At 37.1% G+C, this 20,563-nt stretch overlaps 1 protein-coding gene across 5 annotated transcripts in view; it reads left to right on the top strand.

Moving 5' to 3' along the window:
* Window positions 1-20,563, top strand: part of lrp1bb (low density lipoprotein receptor-related protein 1Bb) — a 327,007-nt gene that overhangs the window by 103,598 nt on the left and 202,846 nt on the right. For all 5 annotated transcript variants that reach the window (XR_013822391.1, XM_079882312.1, XM_079882311.1 and 2 more), the window contains exon 2: window positions 2,284-2,406. Coding sequence is in view for 4 of the 5 variants with exons in the window: in XM_079882312.1 (XP_079738438.1) it covers window positions 2,284-2,406 (123 nt within the window). In the remaining variant the exon portion in view is untranslated. The remainder of the gene's footprint in view (window positions 1-2,283; window positions 2,407-20,563) is intronic.

The raw sequence follows: 20,563 nt of genomic DNA, 5'->3' as shown, positions 1-20,563 counted from the left end.
AAATGTTGCAAGCTCTGACCTCCTTGCTCTTGAGGTTAACCGAGGAATTGGAATCTTTTCCGCCATCACTCTTCGTTACTGCGCGAACTTCAGGTGTGTGCATGTGATTGTAACGTGCGCGAGGGGAGAGTGGGATCTGTGGCGTGTGCACGACCTGTGATTTGACAGTCAGATCTCACACCCCCCTGCGCTGATTGGACCCGATGATCCGGGAGTGGTGGATTTTTGCAAAACAAATAACACGCTCCAGGTGGAGTTAGAAGCTTGGGTTTTTTTCTAAAACCACCTTATTTATGTTGTTCTGTCGGATTATAGTGTCGATTTCACTGAATATGATCAAAAAAATGTTGCCGACGGCAGCTTTAATTTTTTACCCCACTGGCATGAAGTTAAAAAAAAACGAAAAAAAACAAGACTTTATATCTTGCGTTAATGCATCAAGATTTAAGAATATTTAGATATTTGTAAAGGTAAACAAGACAAAATTACTGAGGAAAATGTTTTTTTTTTGTTTTGTTTTTTTCACAGTGTGAACAAGGTATTGTTCCTGTAGAGGTATACTATATAAATGAATCATTGGCATGTATCAGTGGACCTCTGTCGTAGTATGTGGAAATGGGAACCATTGAAACACTACACACAAGCTCCAAAATGGACCACTATCAGCACTAAACATCGAGGTGTAGTGAGAAAATCTGTCCATATACAGTAGGTCGTGGCCTAATTTTGAGGCTTGCAGCTTGAAAGAGAAAGACACAGATGGAGAAACCGGGAGCAAGATGAAACCGTTTGACATTTATAATTCTGTCCCTTGATAGTGAATTTGCTCAGCGGGTATTGTGTGTGTGTGTGTGTGTGTGTGTGTGTGTGGTAATGTGATGCTGGTCCATAGCAAGGACAGAGAGCAGTGATGCATAGAATTATTGCTTGCATTCCTGCCTCAACATTTTGGAACTGGAATTGGAATTGAAGCAATTTGGATTATAATCATTTTGATATGTTTATAAATTATGATGTTTGGAATTGGATATTCAGGGATTTAGAAGTGAAATGTAAGGCCCATTTGAGTGATACCTGAAACTTGATGATCTGACAAATAGTCATATTTTTCTTGTAAATATTGTTGGGCATGACTGCAAGGCTGTTGTACTCTCTCTCAAAGGGATAGTTTTCCCAAAAATGAAAATTCTGTCATCATTTACTCAGCCTCAAGTTGTTCCAAACCTGTATGAATTTCTTTCTTCTGCTGAATACAAAAAAATTAATTTTGAAAATGACAGTAACCAAACAGTTGATGGGCACCATTGACTTCCATAGTATTTTTTTCCCATATACTATGGAAGTCAATGGCTACCGTCAACTGTTTGATTACCCATATTCTTAAAAGTATCTTCTTTTGTGTTCAGAAGAAGAAAGAAATTCAAATGCAAATCTGAACAAATGATAAAATGAAGGAGCTACATAAATGCCGTCTCCGAGAGAGGGTGAGAGAGAAAAATCGTGTTGCCTATCATATAAGGTTCAAAACATTTAAATAGACACATCAAGTAGTAGAAAATGTGTATATTCAGTATCTTAGATTATTACTCTTGACAGAGAGCTGGTTTGGTTTCTGAGTGACTTGTAGAGACAGCAACCCTGATTTTGCGATTGTGCTGTGCCTATTTCGTTCATTTGTGTAGGCTATCATATCATAGGCTACAAGGTTTAAATCATTTAAATATACATATATAAAATAGTAGAACTTGTGTGATGTAGTATTTTAGTTGATATTAGGCTACTTTTGCCAAGCTCTGATTTCTGAGAGACTCACGAAGATGGTAACGCGGCTATTTGATTTGCGCTCAATTCATTTATAAAGTTTACACTCATTCACTTCACACACTCATTATTATGTAGTGATGATAGAGTTTTATGTATAATATTGTGCTTTCCCTTGGCTCACCTCTTATCCAGAAAACACGAGGAGTGACTGTCAGCTGAACATTTCTTCTATTATTTGGCAGAATTATTCATTTATATGTTTTGAAGCCATTATTCGTGCCTTTTCGAATAAGGTATTCGGCTTCAGACACATCCAGATTATTCCTGCCTGGCTGTTCAGTCAAATGAATTGTCATTACGTTCATGTCACTATAATGAATCATTGTATGACTTCATGCATTTCACATGTACTTACTAATCATTATATTTATTAAACAATCATGCAATTTAGACATTTAATGACTGTATTGCACCTCATTCCATACTCCATTTCTGTCTCCACCCACCTTCTCTCATTAGAGCCCATTTTGTGTGACGTCGGAGAGTTTCTGTGCGGAGACCAGCTGACCTGTGTGTCCGAGAACTGGCTTTGTGATGGGGAACCAGACTGCCCAGATGGTTCTGATGAAGCTCTGGACAAATGTAAGTAACCATTACACCAATCTACAATACCTCAAAACAGATCATTGTGTCCTAAACATCTCTACATTCCCATATCTCCATTCGCCAAAAATCAGCATTACCCTGCACATGATTATGTTCCTTGCCTTGTTTAATTCCAGGTTGGACTTCACATGCAAAGTGCTAGGAATGGTAGCTGGGCATTTTAGGGTGATGAAAGTGTCCTGATTTTAATATTTAATTGTATTCACGAAAAGATTGATCAGTTTATGCTAAAGCCGTGTGCCCAATTGCTTCCTGTTGATGCAGGGCATTTCCAGAAGAGCTTAATTTATAACAGATTCCAGGCACAGTGGGTCAACTATTCTCACCACTGGTATTCTATTATCATTTAGATTAATCATGTTCACTCTGTTTTATTTATAATGCTTTAGAATGGATTCCGGGTGTATTTATTGTGGGGATTTTGTGGAGCTCATTACCATAGATTATGTATCGATAGGAAATGCATTACAATCTGCATTTCACAACAAAATGTGCAGTGGGATTTAATGTGTTTTGGAAGCCAGCACAGACTACTATCGCAAGACTGTACTAACAGCACTCCACTGACATGGGTAATTTTATTCATGTGTTTGTGCATATTGGGCACCCTGAGGTTACTGTGTTGCTTACGATAGTGGGGTAAAATCAGTGAGTAAACTGTGCAGCCCTCTTAATCCAGAAAGCTGTGCACAATTTTTGTCATGTCATTTATTTATGTATGTATCTATCTATGTGTTTAGAACAGGCTAATCATATACAGTTGCCAAGGATTGAAAATGTGCATAAGAAAAAGTCATTGTTTTGGTAAAGATTATCCATTAATGATTAAACAAAAAAAGTTCCCAAAATGTTAGCTGTGGGGAAATGTGCCATCTGCTTCAACTAGTGTTCATAATAAGCTTTGCGCAGGAAAATGCAGGAAATACTTGGGAAATACACTGGTCTTTTTGAAGTGGTAGCCAATATCTTTTCCAAAGGTCTGAGGGAGCACTGGCAAAGGTAAATCCACCTTTCAAAGAAAACAATAAAAAATTTGGTACATGAATTTATGCACTTGAGAAGCTACCTCAGCCACTTAAAAGTTTGATCAACTACTAGGACATAGTAGTTGAAATTTCATTTTCAAATACTTCATATTTTCCAGCAGCCATTGGTGGTTGGAATGTGGTATAATAAAATCTTAGTTCTTTAAAAACTATTAAAAACTGTTCTTTAATTTTAATAAATAACTCATTATTGTTCATGGTTTTACTTGGAGTGTAAATTGCTCACATATTCCCCAATTATTCAACTTACCCCTCGACATTGCTTTAAATAAAAGCTTGTTTCTGCCACAGAAAAAAAAAGGTAATTGCGTCTTTTTATCTCGCAATTCTGACTTTTTTCAGAAAAGAGTCAGTATTTTTTCCCCCTTAAAATTGGACTTTATAACTTGCAATTGCGCACTTATATCTCACAATTCTGAGAGAAAAAGTCAGAATTGCATGATATAAATTTGCAGTTGCGGGAAAAAAAGTCAGAATTGCGAGTTTATATCTTGCAATTCTGACTTTATAACTTGCAATTCTGACCTTTTTTCTCGCAATTGCGAGCTTATGTCTTCCAATTCTGAAGATTTGCAAAGTCAGAATTGTGAGATAAAAAAATATTTTTAAATTGTTTTATTCCGTGGCGGAATCAAGCATCCATAGTTTTCACTGGAATTTTTTTATTTATTAATTTTTTTATACATTTTTTTTATTTACACTTTCTTCTAATTTGATTTGATAGTGTATATCCTAAAACATAATGTGATGCATTAATTTCACTTCTATCTTTCTCCTTGACTAGAGGTTAACATAATAAAAAAAAAAGTGGCACAGCTTTCCCCACTTTCTGTTTTGACTGCTCTAATTTATCCTCACCTTTTTATGCTAAGACACTTCATTAGTTTTGATTCTTCATAGAAAGGACTACATTTATTTAAAGTCTTTGTTCTGAGACAGAGCTGGCATTCTTCTTCATTGGTTAATTATAATCTTTAAATTAATTGAAATTTTCAAGCATCCTATTGCTTCAAAATTTATGAAAACCATTTTAGTTGTCAAGTACAGCTCTAACTAATGTATCCCTCACAGTGGGACTGTTTGTATTATACTATGTCGCTTCTAATATTCTTCAAGTAATACTTGCTTGAGAACAACTTAAATGACTGTCTACTTGTTTTCATGAAACTGAATCTAATGATATAGTCATACTGTAGAAGTGTTTGCCTCTCCACACGTCTCTAGTTGCTTCATTTCATTATGTTCAACTCTTAATCCTCTTAGTTTTATAATAAGATTAACCTAGACTGTTTTCAATTTCTGAGCCTATCTGTTACCTGATATTAAGTCCTTGGTTTTCATTTTATAGTTATTGTTTTTGCTGTTCCAGTTTCTGGACTGTGCATATTTCTAGTTTTGGCGTGCCCAAGTTCTGCCACCACAGAGAAATGTAATCACCACATTCCCAGGGCCTCCAGGGAAGGGCAGCTGCACGTTTTCAGTGCCACATGGCCAGCGGGAAGCTGGATAGGCTGGCCATCCAGCTTCCCTATGGGACCAGCTCGACATCTTGGGTTATCAGGGGAGCTGGGAGACAGCCCACTTTCCTGTAATGAAGAAAAACGTATTGCAATGACAGTCTTGGAGCGTTCCAGGCACATCATGCTGCTACTTATATTGGTCAGTGGAGTATGTACAGTGAAAGTTTTGACATGAGTTATGAGTAGAATGACCATACGGCCGAAATAATCTCTGTATCGCTGAAAGGAATTGCGGAAAGATTGAAAGCTCACTGAAGAACAGCTTTTTAGGATTTTAACAAAAAGATATGGGTCATTTCAGTGCTCCTGACTCTGTTCCATATGCTCTCGCTTTTTGTCTTGAGTGCAATGTACTTTATCAGGAAATACAAAGACACGCTTCAGTGACAAATTGCTCTACTATTCCCCCCACCTCCACCCCTCCCTGAAGTTTGAATTGAACAGAGAGAGTAAGAGAGATTGATTTTTGTTTTGTTCTCATTTTTGTTCTGGGCAAAGCATTGACTCACAACACTCGGAAGGCAATGCAGACTGTGATCCACAAGGCGAGCAGATGATGTTCTTGTTTTTGAAAAGTTGACAGCTGTTTTCTTTAGACATCTGTCAAGTTAAGTATACATTACTGGCCCTTAAATCCTTCTTTGATCAACTATACTTCATAGTACCTGGGTTAAACTTTAACAAGAAGCTCTACGTAAAATGTATTTACTTGGGACACAAGAAATGCCAAGTTTTTTCCCCATTATTTTATTTTATTAATGTTTTTTTTTCTTCATTTTCATACTTTTTGTTTAGAGTTATTCTCTATATCAGTGAGCACTTTTTATGATCTACCTGAAACACCTTGATTGTAGTTTTGAGACATGGTTGTGTTAGTAGTGTGTGGAAACTTACTGTGTTATGGTAAGGGGCGTGACATTTCTGAAACACGCTCAAAGCGGTTGACCAATCACAACACACTGGTCCAGTCGACCAGTCAAAACACACATTTCCGAAACACGCTCAAAGCGGTTGACCAATCACAACACACTGGTCCAGTCGACCAGTCAAAACACACATTTCCGAAACACGCTCAAAGCGGTTGACCAATCACAACACACTGGTCCAGTCGACCAGTCAAAACACACATTTCCGAAACACGCTCAAAGCGGTTGACCAATCACAACACACTGGTCCAGTCGACCAGTCAAAACACATTGTGCTTTTCTGAAAGAGGGACATCATAAAGACCAGAGCTAAAAATGTTACTGACAGACTGGGAAGAGAAGTGCTGCAAAAATATAAAATATATTAAATATTATGTGTATTTTTGGACATTCAAGCATAAAAACCTACTGTAACAGAGCCCAAAAACAAAATCAAGACTTTGTAAAAGAGCATAATATGTCCTCTTTAAAAAACAAAAAAACAAACAAAAAAAAAACATTAAAATATTCAGTATACAGTACAAACGTTTGACTAGAGCTAAAGTAAAAATATAGCTGAATGTTTCACTGTCCCTTTCACATTAATGTAGATATATTCAGCAAAATTAAAATATACAATATATATACAATTATATGAACGTCAATAATGATTATTTGAATGGCATTGTAAATATCATAACAAAATATGTACATTAATTAATATTGTACAATGCGTGTAATTTTAGGCTTTGATTAAAATGCAACATTCAGTTATTATACAACATGTAACGGGGTCCGTTGTCTTTCTTTGCACTAAGGGCCCTAGGCTTGAAAATGATTGACCCCAAAGCTAAAGAGTATATCTCACAATATAGCAAAATTGGATGGGGGTTGCGTAGAATTAAAGGGCGGTCTTGCAAAAATAGCTAGTTGTCGCTTTCCATCAAAGATGCATAGAAATGCGTTATGGATTTTATGAGCACACCTCTCAGGGCAGTTTCTTATGGCCCTCTCATACTGAAATAAATGGAGAGTAATGTGCCTATTCCCCAGGAGAACTGACACCTGCAGAAAGGAGGTTTGAGAGGTAATGTAGCATAGCATCTTGTTATTGAGCTGAGGGACAGGCATTCTGCATTATGCAATATTTACCTCAATGCCCGCCTCTGAGCACAGACTGAAATGCTAGCAAAATGGACTGTGCGGGGGACATTTATGAGATCATCAGATGACATTTAACTTGATTAACATCTTTTGAGCTCTGTGTTTTATGAGGGCATGTACAGTACATTTTGGAAAAGAAAATACACTGGCATTGCTTTAGATAGAAGCATTAAATCTCTTACCTAAATGATAACAATACATCAGCCCTGGACTTTGGTTTTAGGAGAGAGTATTGTGCAATAGTTTGGGACAATTTGTCATCTGGACATGAGCAGAATGCTGTTTAAGTACAGAGCACAAGCTGCTGATATTTTTTACTTGTGATTTTTATATTGGCTCACAACATCAAGACAAGAGCTAAATCAAAGCAGCTTATTAGAAGGACAGTTACAAATTAAAGGGAATTTAATTATGCTGGTATTTCTCATTTCATTTTCTCAGTTGTTAGATACAGTTACAGCCCACGTATATGGACATGAAATGGTACAATTTCTGTGTTCATATGCGTCCGTACAGGCTGATTTTAAAATGTCCCTACCAATTTTGAAACCAAATCTGTGCCGTTAAAATCATGACAAATTGCCCATAGGCAACATAACTCCAAAAGCAGCAAGTGGTATGTGATTAAAGAGTAAAATGGGTTTTCATCACCTTATTGTGGCTATCAAAATATATTAAATATATGCGTGTGAGTGTGTATAGCATATATATCCTAACTCCAGACATCCAGGGGGTTTGGCATGTAAGCAGGGAGCTTTGGAGATGATCCTTTTAATTTAGTGTGAGCCTCTGTGCTGTGAGAGCCAAGCTGATTCACTTCCTGTGGATGATGCCATCTGCTTGGGGGCAGCAAACAAACAGACAGACCAAACAAAGGCAAAGCTTTCTTCACTGTCTGTGCGTGAAGCATGCAGAGTTGGGTGCAGCTTAAATAAGGTTGAGACTTGATTTTATTTTCTAAATTGAGAGGTAGTCAGATGTGAAGGTTTTACCCAGTGCGTATGTATTTTAGCTCATAAAATCATAGCTGGGTCATTTCTACTATGCAGTATTTTATTAAATATGTTTTAATGTTCTGGACAAAACATTAAAATATTTTTAATGTAAATAAATGTATGTATATTTTTTAAAAGATATAAATATTATAAGTTAGTTGTCTTTTACCAAAATGGCACAATTAAGGGATTCTGACTTCCCTGGTTACAATGCAGTAAAAAAAAAAAAAAAAAAAATTAAAGGGATCATCAGATATTATTATTATTATTATTATTATTATTATTTAGTGCTGTCAATTGATGAAATTAATAAATTCTGTAATTAATCACAATTAAAAAAAAATATTTTGTAATAAATTCAGTTACTCTCCAAATTCATGTAGAAACAACTTAAAGACAATATTTTTAAAATATTTGTTGTAATGGCATTCTTTTTATGAATGAAGGCCAGTATCACTGATACTAATACTGCTACTGATGTCTCTATGAAATTGATAGCTTTTAATTATACTGTAAAATCTATTTCAAATTTTTTTTTAGGCTTTAAAAAAAATACTTAAAAAATGCTTTAAAGCTACAATATATATATATATACAGTGAGGAAAATAAGTATTTGAACACCCTGCTATTTTGCAAGTTCTCCCACTTAGAAATCATGGAGGGGTCTGAAATTGTCACCGTAGGTGCATGTCCACTGTGAGAGACATAATCTAAAAAAAAAAATCCAGAAATCACAATGTATGATTTTTTAACTATTTATTTGTATGATACAGCTGCAAATAAGTATTTGAACACCTGAGAAAATCAATGTTAATATTTGGTACAGTAGCCTTTGTTTGCAATTACAGAGGTCAAACGTTTCCTGTAGTTTTTCACCAGGTTTGCACACACTGCAGGAGGGATTTTGGCCCACTCCTCCACACAGATCTTCTCTAGATCAGTCAGGTTTCTGGGCTGTCGCTGAGAAACACGGAGTTTGAGCTCCCTCCAAAGATTCTCTATTGGGTTTAGGTCTGGAGACTGGCTAGGCCACGCCAGAACCTTGATATGCTTCTTACAGAGCCACTCCTTGGTTATCCTGGCTGTGTGCTTCGGGTCATTGTCATGTTGGAAGACCCAGCCTCGACCCATCTTCAATGCTCTAACTGAGGGAAGGAGGTTGTTCCCCAAAATCTCGCAATACATGGCCCCGGTCATCCTCTCCTTAATACAGTGCAGTCGCCCTGTCCCATGTGCAGAAAAACACCCCCAAAGCATGATGCTACCACCCCCATGCTTCACAGTAGGGATGGTGTTCTTGGGATGGTACTCATCATTCTTCTTCCTCCAAACACGTTTAGTGGAATTATGACCAAAAAGTTCTATTTTGGTCTCATCTGACCACATGACTTTCTCCCATGACTCCTCTGGATCATCCAAATGGTCATTGGCAAACTTAAGACGAGCCTTGACATGTGCTGGTTTAAGCAGGGGAACCTTCCGTGCCATGCATGATTTCAAACCATGACGTCTTAGTGTATTACCAACAGTAACCTTGGAAACGGTGGTCCCAGCTCTTTTCAGGTCATTGACCAGCTCCTCCCGTGTAGTTCTGGGCTGATTTCTCACCTTTCTTAGGATCATTGAGACCCCACGAGGTGAGATCTTGCATGGAGCCCCAGTCCGAGGGAGATTGACAGTCATGTTTAGTAGGGGTGCAACGGATCAAAAAACTCACGGTTCGGATCGTTTCTCGGATCAGAGTCACGGATCGGATCATTTTTCGGATCAGAAAAAAAAAAAAAAAAAGACAAGACAAGACAAGACAAATAAACACAAGTTTTGTCTTTTTGTTTATTAATATTTTTAAAATATTAAATTAAAATATATAAAATCAACAGTGGGTGCGCGACGGGTTCATTCCATGAAGCGTGACTATAAACACACTGATAGCGTGTGTCCCGATACCACTTTTTCACTTCCGATATGATACCGATGCCGCAGCATATCGGCTATTTGCCGATACCGATATCAATCCGATATTTTTATTTTATTCTTGAACTAATACTACTAATAATAAAATATATGGAAGCACTTTGCTCAATTAGCCACATAAAAACATCTCACTCAAATGGAGAACAAATAGCCTACTTCTCCAGTATATAGTCCACAACAACAGTTGATAATGAAAGACTGTCACCCTTTATTCAAAAGACCTTGAGATATGTTTGGTAATTGTAGGCTACCTGAATGAATTTAAAATTAATTTGCTATATTTCAGATCAATATATTTGTTTCCTTAAAATTTTAATTAACTTTAACGTTATTCTCATCTGAATTATAAATCATTTATTTCTGTATAAAATGATACTACCATTAAAAACACATTTGATTTTCTTTTTTAATCAATGTAGAATGTGTAACTTCAAAATAAACAGATTACTCTGTTTGAGGACAAGAAATGAAAACCAATGCAATATAATGAATGTCCAAAAGATGAGATAATTTTTGCTTTTAAACAGCACGTGTGTGTGTGTGTGTGTGATTGTTCGATCGCCCCCCTGCCTCTCTCCCTCTCTCTCTTTCTCTCTATCTGACACACACACACACATTCCAGCATACATCGCAGCCTGTTCATTTTGCTGCGTTCATATTTTTTTACAGTCTATGGTTCACACCATACGCGAATAGAGCGTCAAATTCTCATCTAGTTCGATGCTTGAACAGTTTGAATCCTTTCGCGCATCCAAAGCGAATAGGACGCGCCGCGCGCGTATAATGATAAAGCGAGCGTTTGAAGCGAAATAGACGCGTGTTCCAGGGAAGCCAAAATGCTCCCATACAGGGGATTTAAATGACGCGGGGCGTTCAAGCTCCTCCGTTCCTCCGCTCGCCATGACCACGCTGTGTGTGGACTGAACATGCGCACAACTTTTTTTTTTCATAAACTAATCCGCGGATCACATGTGTGCCGAACCGAAGATATTGATCCGAACGGATCACGGATCAATGATGATCCGTTGCACCACTAATGTTTAGCTTCTTCCATTTTCTAATGATTGCTCCAACAGTGGACCTTTTTTCACCAAGCTGCTTGGCAATTTCCCCGTAGCCCTTTCCAGCCTTGTGGAGGTGTACAATTTTGTCTCTAGTGTCTTTGGACAGCTCTTTGGTCTTGGCCATGTTAGTAGTTGGATTCTTACTGATTGTATGGGGTGGACAGGTGTCTTTATGCAGCTAACGACCTCAAACAGGTGCATCTAATTTAGGATAATAAATGGAGTGGAGGTGGACATTTTAAAAGCAGACTAACAGGTCTTTGAGGGTCAGAATTCTAGCTGATAGACAGGTGTTCAAATACTTATTTGCAGCTGTATCATACAAATAAATAGTTAAAAAATCATATATTGTGATTTCTGGATTTTTTTTTTTAGATTATGTCTCTAACAGTGAACATGCACCTACGATGACAATTTCAGACCCCTCCATGATTTCCAAGTGGGAGAACTTGCAAAATAGCAGGGTGTTCAAATACTTATTTTCCTCACTGTATATATATATATATATACATTTTTTTTTATTTATTTTTTTTTCGCCGCTAGAGGTTGCTAACCTCTTGCAATAACAAAGGCGTAGGTTGATAACCCATAAGCAGAATTATGGAACTTGTCATCATGCCGATGGATCTAATCATTTTTTGGATGAGTGAATACATTGATGTTTTTAATTAAGCAGGGTGCGATTGCTAATAAGAGACAGATATCAGCGTCACACGCGAGTCCCGCGGATATAAAGGAATAAGGACATTTCATTCTACCGAACTACCCGCAAGTGCTGAATTACTACTCACACAGGTCAGTTTATTTGACGAATGAAACTTGTGAGGTAACGGAGCGCTGTTTCACTTGGTCTGCACTATCATACTAAACTGCATTTGAGTGTGTTGAAAGTTATGTTATTCTATGTGTTAGTTTGTGGGCTGTATGAGTCTAGCAGTAAGCTAGATCAACATTAGAATAACATACTGATCATATTCTAACATTTCATCATGTTGAGCTATATAACATTGATTAATTTTATGTACATTTGCTCACCTGTCTAATAAAGTACATGCAAGAGTGGCGCCCATGTCAAGTCGTGATTCGTGAAGCTCTGTCAAGTTGAAGTTAGTCGCGGACGTGGAGCTCTCGGCATCTCGAAAACGCCACGCTGATATTGCTCCTCGTTTTATTTCTCCTTTTGTCCCAAAGTCTGCTTGCCATGGTCCATGATGTTTGAACGAAACAACAACAGTGTGAGCGTGCTGCTAGACGTAATGCAGTTGTCCATGTCTGTCACCATGGTTACTATGGCAGTACAAGCGGAAACCAGGGATAACGGATATTACGTTATCCCTGGATATTACAGATATTACGTCATTGACAGGCGACAATGACCAATAAAAAATCTTTGGAAACTTTTGGGATTTTGTAAGTACACAACTGCAGGAAATATATCACAATGTGCAAGTGATTTTTTGATATTTTATTACAAAAATATTACATAGTGTACCTTTAAAAAAACTTTTAATTTAAGTGAACTTAAAACAATGTTCACATAAACTCATTATAATAAATGTCATATTTACCTGTAGCCTTACTACCTGTCTAAGAGGTAGGAAATATACAGAAATTGAATAAAGTTATCAAACACTTTACAGTCTTGACTGCATAAATTATAATTTAAATATAGAATAATCCTTATTAAAGCTACAATTTTCTCTGCTATTTCTCCGTTTATGAACACTAATGACAGACATCACAGCAACTGGTTTATTAGACTGCTGTCACTTTAAGATCTGCTGCTGTCCCATATGACTCGGATCTGTCGTGCATTTCATTTTCTCACAGTTCTTTAAGTTAAAGTTGTTATTAAACTCATTTAAGACTGCTCTTAGAGAATACTCAACAAAACGTGCATTTTGCACACAATAATGGGACGCCGTGTGTGTCACACAGACATGACATTCACAGAAAGCGAGTTCTCTTTTGTCTTGTCACGCTTGAATGGTTTAAAAGCATTTTCTGAGCGTGATCATATAATGTAACGCTAGCCAAAGGATGACAGAAAAAACAGATGCTGCGTTAAAATTAAACTGAAAAAAAAAAATTGCATGTGTTAACACGCTAATTTTGACAGCACTATTATTATTATTATTATTTATTGTTGTTATATAGTCCTTGAAGATCACTTATAAGGTTACTAAAGTTTTTTTGCACACACACACACACACAAAAAAAAATACAGTATGTGGGGAAAAGAATATTTTCAACCTTCATTCTGACCCTCTATCTGAAATAATACATTTTTAAGGGGCGGATCCATTAAGGCTGGTCAGTAAACATCCACTGTTATGATTGGCTATTGCATGTGAGTGTTTTGAAAACATTATCCATATAAAACCATCATTTACAGATGAAGCATTTGAAATCAGATCCAATACAGCAGATTGCTTCATCTGTCAACAAAAGTTTTTTTTGTTGCAGACTCTCCATTACACTGTGCCTCGTTTACAAAACAATCTGCGGTCAAATTCTCTGAACAAACATATAATCATCCAGTGTGTTCCAGGACACCATTTAAAAATGAACCATCCACTTTTTCCTGATGCTGGTGTCCCTCTGAAGTCTGTACAGGGACTCAAACGAGCTGTTTAAACAGGACGTGTCAAAGCGAACGTTCCTTTACGCTTCTGTTTACTCTTCCATTTGTCCTCTTGTCGTCAGACTCAAGCACGTGGAGTAAAGTGAACAGGTATCTGTATACTGCATCCAGTGTAGACAGCGTCAGTGATTATAATGGGTTCTATTTGCTTTTGATGCGAAGGCATACGGTGTAGGCAAGTGTCAGCCGTTAAGCAAATGCATTTGCCTGTGTGATGTCACAAGTCCCCAAATATCCAAACAAGCTGTTTTTGTCTGTCTGTCTGTCTGTCTGTCTGTCTGTCTGTCTGTCTGTCTGTCTGTCTGTCTGTCTGTCTATCTATCTATCTATCTATCTATCTATCTATCTATCTATCTATCTATCTATCTATCTATCTATCTATCTATCTATCTATCTATCTATCTATCTATCTATCTATCTATCTATCTATCTGTCTGTGAATTTACTTTGATTCCCACACTTATACATAATGATAGTGGCTGTTCTTTCTGTTTATTCACTCATCTCTATAATATTAATGCTATGTCAGGTCTGGTTACATTGAGTTTGTAAAGATTTTATCTTACTATATCGTGGAATGCACAATATTTCTTGGCAGTTATTTTGCTTCCATAGTTAGAGATTCTCTTTTTTGTCTTGACAGATCTTTGACTTTCACTGCCGTCTTCTCTTTCACTCCTCCGCTTTTGTTAGGGACAAAATCACTAGCTTGTCACCAGCAGCCTTGTGAAAAGAGCATATTTCAACACCTTGACAGCTTCGCTGTCACGATACCTCTGGATGACATCAAACTACTAAAGCCTACATTAGCCCCCTGCTGTTGTCGAAGAGAACTCTGTTGGTATAAGCTAAGCTTAGAGGCAGGAGAGCAAACAGATGGTTTTCATTCAGTGAAGAAATTGTCTACTGTGAGGCACAATAGCATAGGGACCTTTACCTTCCGCAGTAATGATGAAACTAACACCTCGACTTTGTAAATAATTTGTGCCTGTATGTTATGTGGTGGCAGTTTAAAATCCTTTCAAATAAATTCTCTGTTAGACAAATAGAAAACTAAGGAAAGGTGCATTATAAGATTATTCTAGACATGTTCAACTGATCATCTATCATGATTAGTACATTTCCTACTCAACATTGCTTTTGCCAGAGCTACTGTATCTGCATAGATAGCTTTCTAATCTCTAGTTTCTAGTATCACCGACTTTCATTGTTAACCCTCTGAGGTCTGAGCTGTTTTCTGGGCACTGGAGGTGTTCTGACATGCTCTGACATTTCTGGTTATTTCTGTTACTTGTGACATTTTCATGGCTAAAGTCTAATTACACTGTATTCAGCACAAACTCTGCTACAATAATATATCAGCAGCATGTATGTAAAAGTTTGTAGTTTTGAGATAATGACATTTATGCATGGTTTGTGAAAATACAAAAAAAAATTCTCACTGAAATAAGGCCATGAAACCCATACTGATTATTTCTTCACAAGACTTTTGAAAATTGTATGACGTAGTCTAGAATATTTGCTCCAAAACTATGTGAAAATCACCCTGACTGCTCATTCAGATAAGACAATATATTGATTTAAAAATTTTACGGCGTGTTTTGTGTTAGAAAGCTTTATGCGGGAGCTCATTAATATGTAAGCTTTTCTCACCTGAGAAAGACAAAGAACCTCCCCTAACGGCCCTATTAGGAGCTATCAGGCCCTGCCATTCTGAGCAACCTTGCACAATACTGTAAATGAGGAGATTTAAAAAAGAATGGCTTTTAAATTGTTTGGATTTATTTACAACACAACATAATCCAAAGATACACAACAAATGCCAAAAAAGCACTTCAAAGACAGACCTTTGTGCCATTCCTAAAAACATTGTACATACCTTTAATTTCCAAGATTTTCACTTTACCGTGTTCACGTACAGAGACTCATGTGAATGTTGAAGTCATCAGTGGCATCTGGGCCCTGAAAAAAAAAAGTGAACATACTGATATCAAGAGAAAGGCCTGCACGATTTTGGAAATAAATATTAGATTTTTCTGGTTAAAATTGCTTTTTAAAATTCCTTTTTAAAATTCACAGAATACACACACACACACACACACACAAATGTTTCCAACATAATATAATGAACACCAGGTTTGTTGTGCCTTGTAGGCATAAGGTATATGCGCAGTGCCGGATAAAATAATAATAACAATAAATAACCTATAGCAGTATAAATCTTTCAAAAGATTTCAGTAACAACTAAGCTAGAGAAAAATATATTGATTATCATGTTACTTCAAATGTTTCCATCCGTTATGATATGAAATGAGATAATAATAAAAACATGAAGCCGTTTGGTGCGTTTTGCTTTCATCCAAAATATGATACAGTACATTCAAACGCGATCGCTATCAAAAATATGATACATTCAAACGCGATCGCTATAAAAAATATGATACATTCAAACACGATCGCTATTAAAAATATGATACATTCAAACGCGATCGCGCTCAAATATAAAACATTATGGTTACCATATACTGTACATATCTACGTTTGAGCAGATATCCACAAACACAGTAACAGTAAACACGGTCTAAATATTATAATATTCCCCATATATCTAGCAACAGTTCAACTGCAACGTGACATTTATGCAACAATAAAAAACTAAGAATTTCTTACCTCATCTTTCTTGTCTTCATATCGCGTTCTTCTTCTTCTATTGAGGTAGCCTAAATCCAATGTAAGCTCGCACGTCTTTCAAACTCGACAAAGTGTTTTGTTGTTGAGGTAATGAGCGAGTCCGCGTTCCATGTGGAGATTTGCATGTGAATCTCTTTTGCGCGAGTGGGCGTGGCCGAATTAAAAATAATTAGGAAGCGTTTGAGAAGCTGGACATCTTGTTGGTTTTATACAAATTACTTAAACAGAGAATATTTGTTTTCGTTTTGAATCCGATCATTTAAAAGTACACACTTAAATGTTTATAAAGGTATATGGCTCATAAATGTGTGACAAGTATTCGCTGAGTTTTGTTTCAGTTTATAGACGTGCTCAAGAAAAAAAAGTTCACCGCGACGGAGAGGCAGAACGCACACCCTGTTTATTTTCTTTATTTTACAAAACCTCAATGTTTTGGTTTGATTGTAAGTGGACACATACAAAAGGAGAAATATCACAGATTCTTTTTCTATATTTCTTTTTTCTGTATGACTATAAATGACTGAGTAATTTAAGTTTATAGTGCTACAATGTGGAGAAAATCCAGCAAAACGCGCCCGCGCGTTTGTCGACCTCAGAGGGTTAATTTCATATATGAAAATGAACAATGTTTACTCATTCTCCGTATTATCTGGACCGAGTATCCCCACCCACAGACAGTCGGATCGACAGAGGGTTATTAACAGAACAGTTATTGTATTGGCAGGTTTATAACTGACAATTACATTGTACTATGTCTACTTTAAACAGCATTATGGTAAAAATGAAACACCATGGCAACAGTTTTCTTACCTGTACGTGACAGCGTTTTGGTTCAGGCAGAACTGACAGAATGGCAGTTTCTTTCAGTTTTTCTCCTCTGTTGGACCTAAAACACTGTGGAACAATACAGGTCAACACCATTACAACTAAAAGTTTACTAAGTAGTATTTCCTACTAAAGCATGGAGGTATTTGACTCTGGTTAGTGTATCCCAGTGCATTATGGGTGTTGAAGTTTCCCAATATATTTGGCCAAAGGGAAGACAACAGCCTTTTTTTCTTCTTCTCCGTTTTCACTAGTCAGGTAGCGCTGATTAAATTTTTTCCCCTGCCTTTCTGCTGTAGAGGCAGCCAAGTTTTATTGAAAGCCTATTTTGCCAGCTGTAAAGTACTGTGAAGTACTGTGAAGTACTGTGAAGTAGGGCTGAACGATATTCTGTTTTAACATCGACATCGCGATGTGCGAATGAGCGATAGTCACATCGCCGGAACATGCGATGTGAAGGGTAACGTTAGTAGTACCCATAAGAGAACGGTAGCACACAGTAAACACGAGTTTGTTGTATGGCTTTTTGCTGGGGTGACATCAAGCGGCAACCTCCCCGTCTCTCTCTTGAAACCAACACGGAAGTGAGTTAAACTGCAATTCGTTGACTGGCCGCTTGAGGCTGTTGTCAGAAGTGAGTCAAATCTGTATCTCCCCCATGTTAAAATGCCAAATTTTACAGCAGAAATAAACGTGTTTAAAGCCTGGTGTCTGTATGTGGATTTGGTCTATACAGCTAATTTTGCCCTTCATAACAACTGTGAGGGGGGTGAATTATTTTATAACGCGTCCGTTTAGTTGATTAATATTTAAATTTAAGGGTGTGGCCAAGCTACTTGAGTGACAGATGGATTGCCGCTGTCAGTGCTAGCCGTTTGTCTGCTGTTACTAGCCGTCACTTCACCTCAGCAATGTTAGCTGCTGAACTTGCCATCTCTGCAGTGTTAGTGCTTTTTTTCGGGATTATTATTTCATACAATTTAATACTTGGGTACAAAGCCCACGTCTTTGGATTCCGTCGTTATCGTTCGAGAGAACAACCAGCGCTGTATTTCAGTTGTTTTCCTCTGTGAACGTGCACTAATGGATGTCTGACAATTTCGTTGCTTTTTGGGGTTTTCAAATTTAAAACGTCAATAAATGCTCGTTCGTTCTGCTCCCATGATGGAACAGATGGATTATAATATGCTTATGTAAAAGTTACCGTCGGATGAAATCATGCAGGCGTCGGCGCTTTCTCCGTCCGTGAATGAGCGCGGATTTTCTAGCGCATTTACTTGCACTTCAAAGGCACTATATCTATGGTTTAACGGTTAAACCATAACCCATTTGAGAGACGGCCAACATCAGAATTTAAAATGGACTGAAAAAGCTCTCTACGAACTTGAGCGATGCCGCGCTGACGGACCATGAAAGAGTGACGGACATGTATGCACATAAATCACTGTCACACTCAAACACTCTCGAAGTAATACACAGTCTCACTTGTAGCCATGTCTTTTAACTATTATAATATTTCGAAGGGCAAAAATAGGAACTTTTAATTGGCTTTACATCATCAGCTAACTCGATCACGTCGAGCTAGGTGATTTCAGATAGCCAGGCTCCTCAGCTCCACACTCACGCCCCGCCTGTTTGTCTATTTTCTGTTATCCGGGAGTGACGCAAGGCCAAGATGGCGACGGCCGGCTCCGCCCACTTTAGGCTTCAATAATGCTCTTCAGAAACCTACGGGTGACGTCACGGACACTACGTCCATATTTTTTTACAGTCTATGGGTGACATACGCGTTCTGCGTGCCTTCACAGTGATTGGTTCGCTGTGCCGCAGCTCACCGCGCTCACAGCCAACATTCAAAAATGCGCGACGAAGAGGATCCGCCGCAAAAAAAGTCAAAATCAGCTATTTGGGACTAGCCTATTTCGTCTACAAAAAGGAGGATGTTGACCAAAAAGAGGTAGGCTACTTTGCTGGAGTGTTATAAAGTTGTGGATGGTTGTCTTTTTTAAACATTCGTTTATTTTTCGTGTTCTCATTTATGAGGAAAAAACAATGTTACGTGATATTACGGACGCGACCGTTATGAAAGCGACACTAAAAGACTGCTTTAAAACTTTCACAGAGACCTCAAACAGAAAGCACAAAGCCTTTCTTTAAAACGAATTTCATTTTGTATTAATTGTATCTTAATTTTAATCAGTATTTCATTATCCAATTTCCTGGATTTAATAATGATTAGCCTAATAATAATTAAATATAGCAGCCAGCGCCTGAACCCGAGATTAAGCTATGATCCATGAACCGAAACTCAGCGTAAAAGGTAGCCTACTCGCCTCACACACCTAAAAAAAAAAAAAAAAGAAAGAAAGAAATATATCTATTATCTACAGAAATCTCTACTTTTAAACAGAACCATTAAAAAAAATATAGCTATATTTAATCTGTATGAAAAGTGCATTTCTCCCGATCACTGCTGCGAAGATCGCGAGTCAGTATATTGTCAACTTCATCTTTACAGAAAACACTTGTTTATTAATAAACAATTAAAATGTCTCATTGTAATATTTTACATATTATTAATCATTACTTTTGCTGGGTCTAGGTGCCGTTTACATGAACACGTCACTGAATCAGCACAGAAAACATAATTTTTCAGGTCCTAGAACCCGAAGAACGTTAGGTCCTGCGTAGAACGTTCACCGAATTCTGAGAGAAATATGTTTCTGGAACAAAATATTAAGTGGCCTTTTTGTTACTTGTAATGAAGCTTGCTTATTAGTGAAATTATTAATAACATGGAATAGTAATTATTGACTTTAGCCTGGATTGATGGCTCGCAATATCGCGATATATATCGTTGGGAAAAAAATATCGCAATGTAATTTTTTTTCCAATATCGTGCAGCCCTACTGTGAAGTATGTCTTTCTGTGAAGTAAGACAGTCTGATCTCATTAATATTTGTTGTTATTCATTTGTAATGTTTACTTGTACAATTTTCTACATTTGGACATATACGCATGTATATGCGTAACGCATACATATACCTACAGTGAGATCACATTGCACATGACCATATGAGTTTTGTTGGAAAAATCAACCTACCAATCAGCTTAATTATAGAAATTTTATTCTGTCATAATTTACTTTATTAATAATAACTTTGTTAATACTCTGTCATAATTAATTATTTTATGTAAGACAAATGACGATATTTTGAAGAATTTTGGGGTTCAGATAAAATTGGACCCCATTGACTTTCTTTGTGTGAACATTTTAACATTGAAAAAAGGACAAACAACATCTT

This window comes from Squalius cephalus (genome assembly GCF_949319135.1).
Source record: "Squalius cephalus genome assembly, chromosome: 9".
NCBI lineage: Eukaryota > Metazoa > Chordata > Actinopteri > Cypriniformes > Leuciscidae > Squalius > Squalius cephalus.
The sequence above is the reverse complement of the archived record's forward strand: the minus strand, read 5'-3'. Positions and strand labels throughout refer to the sequence as shown.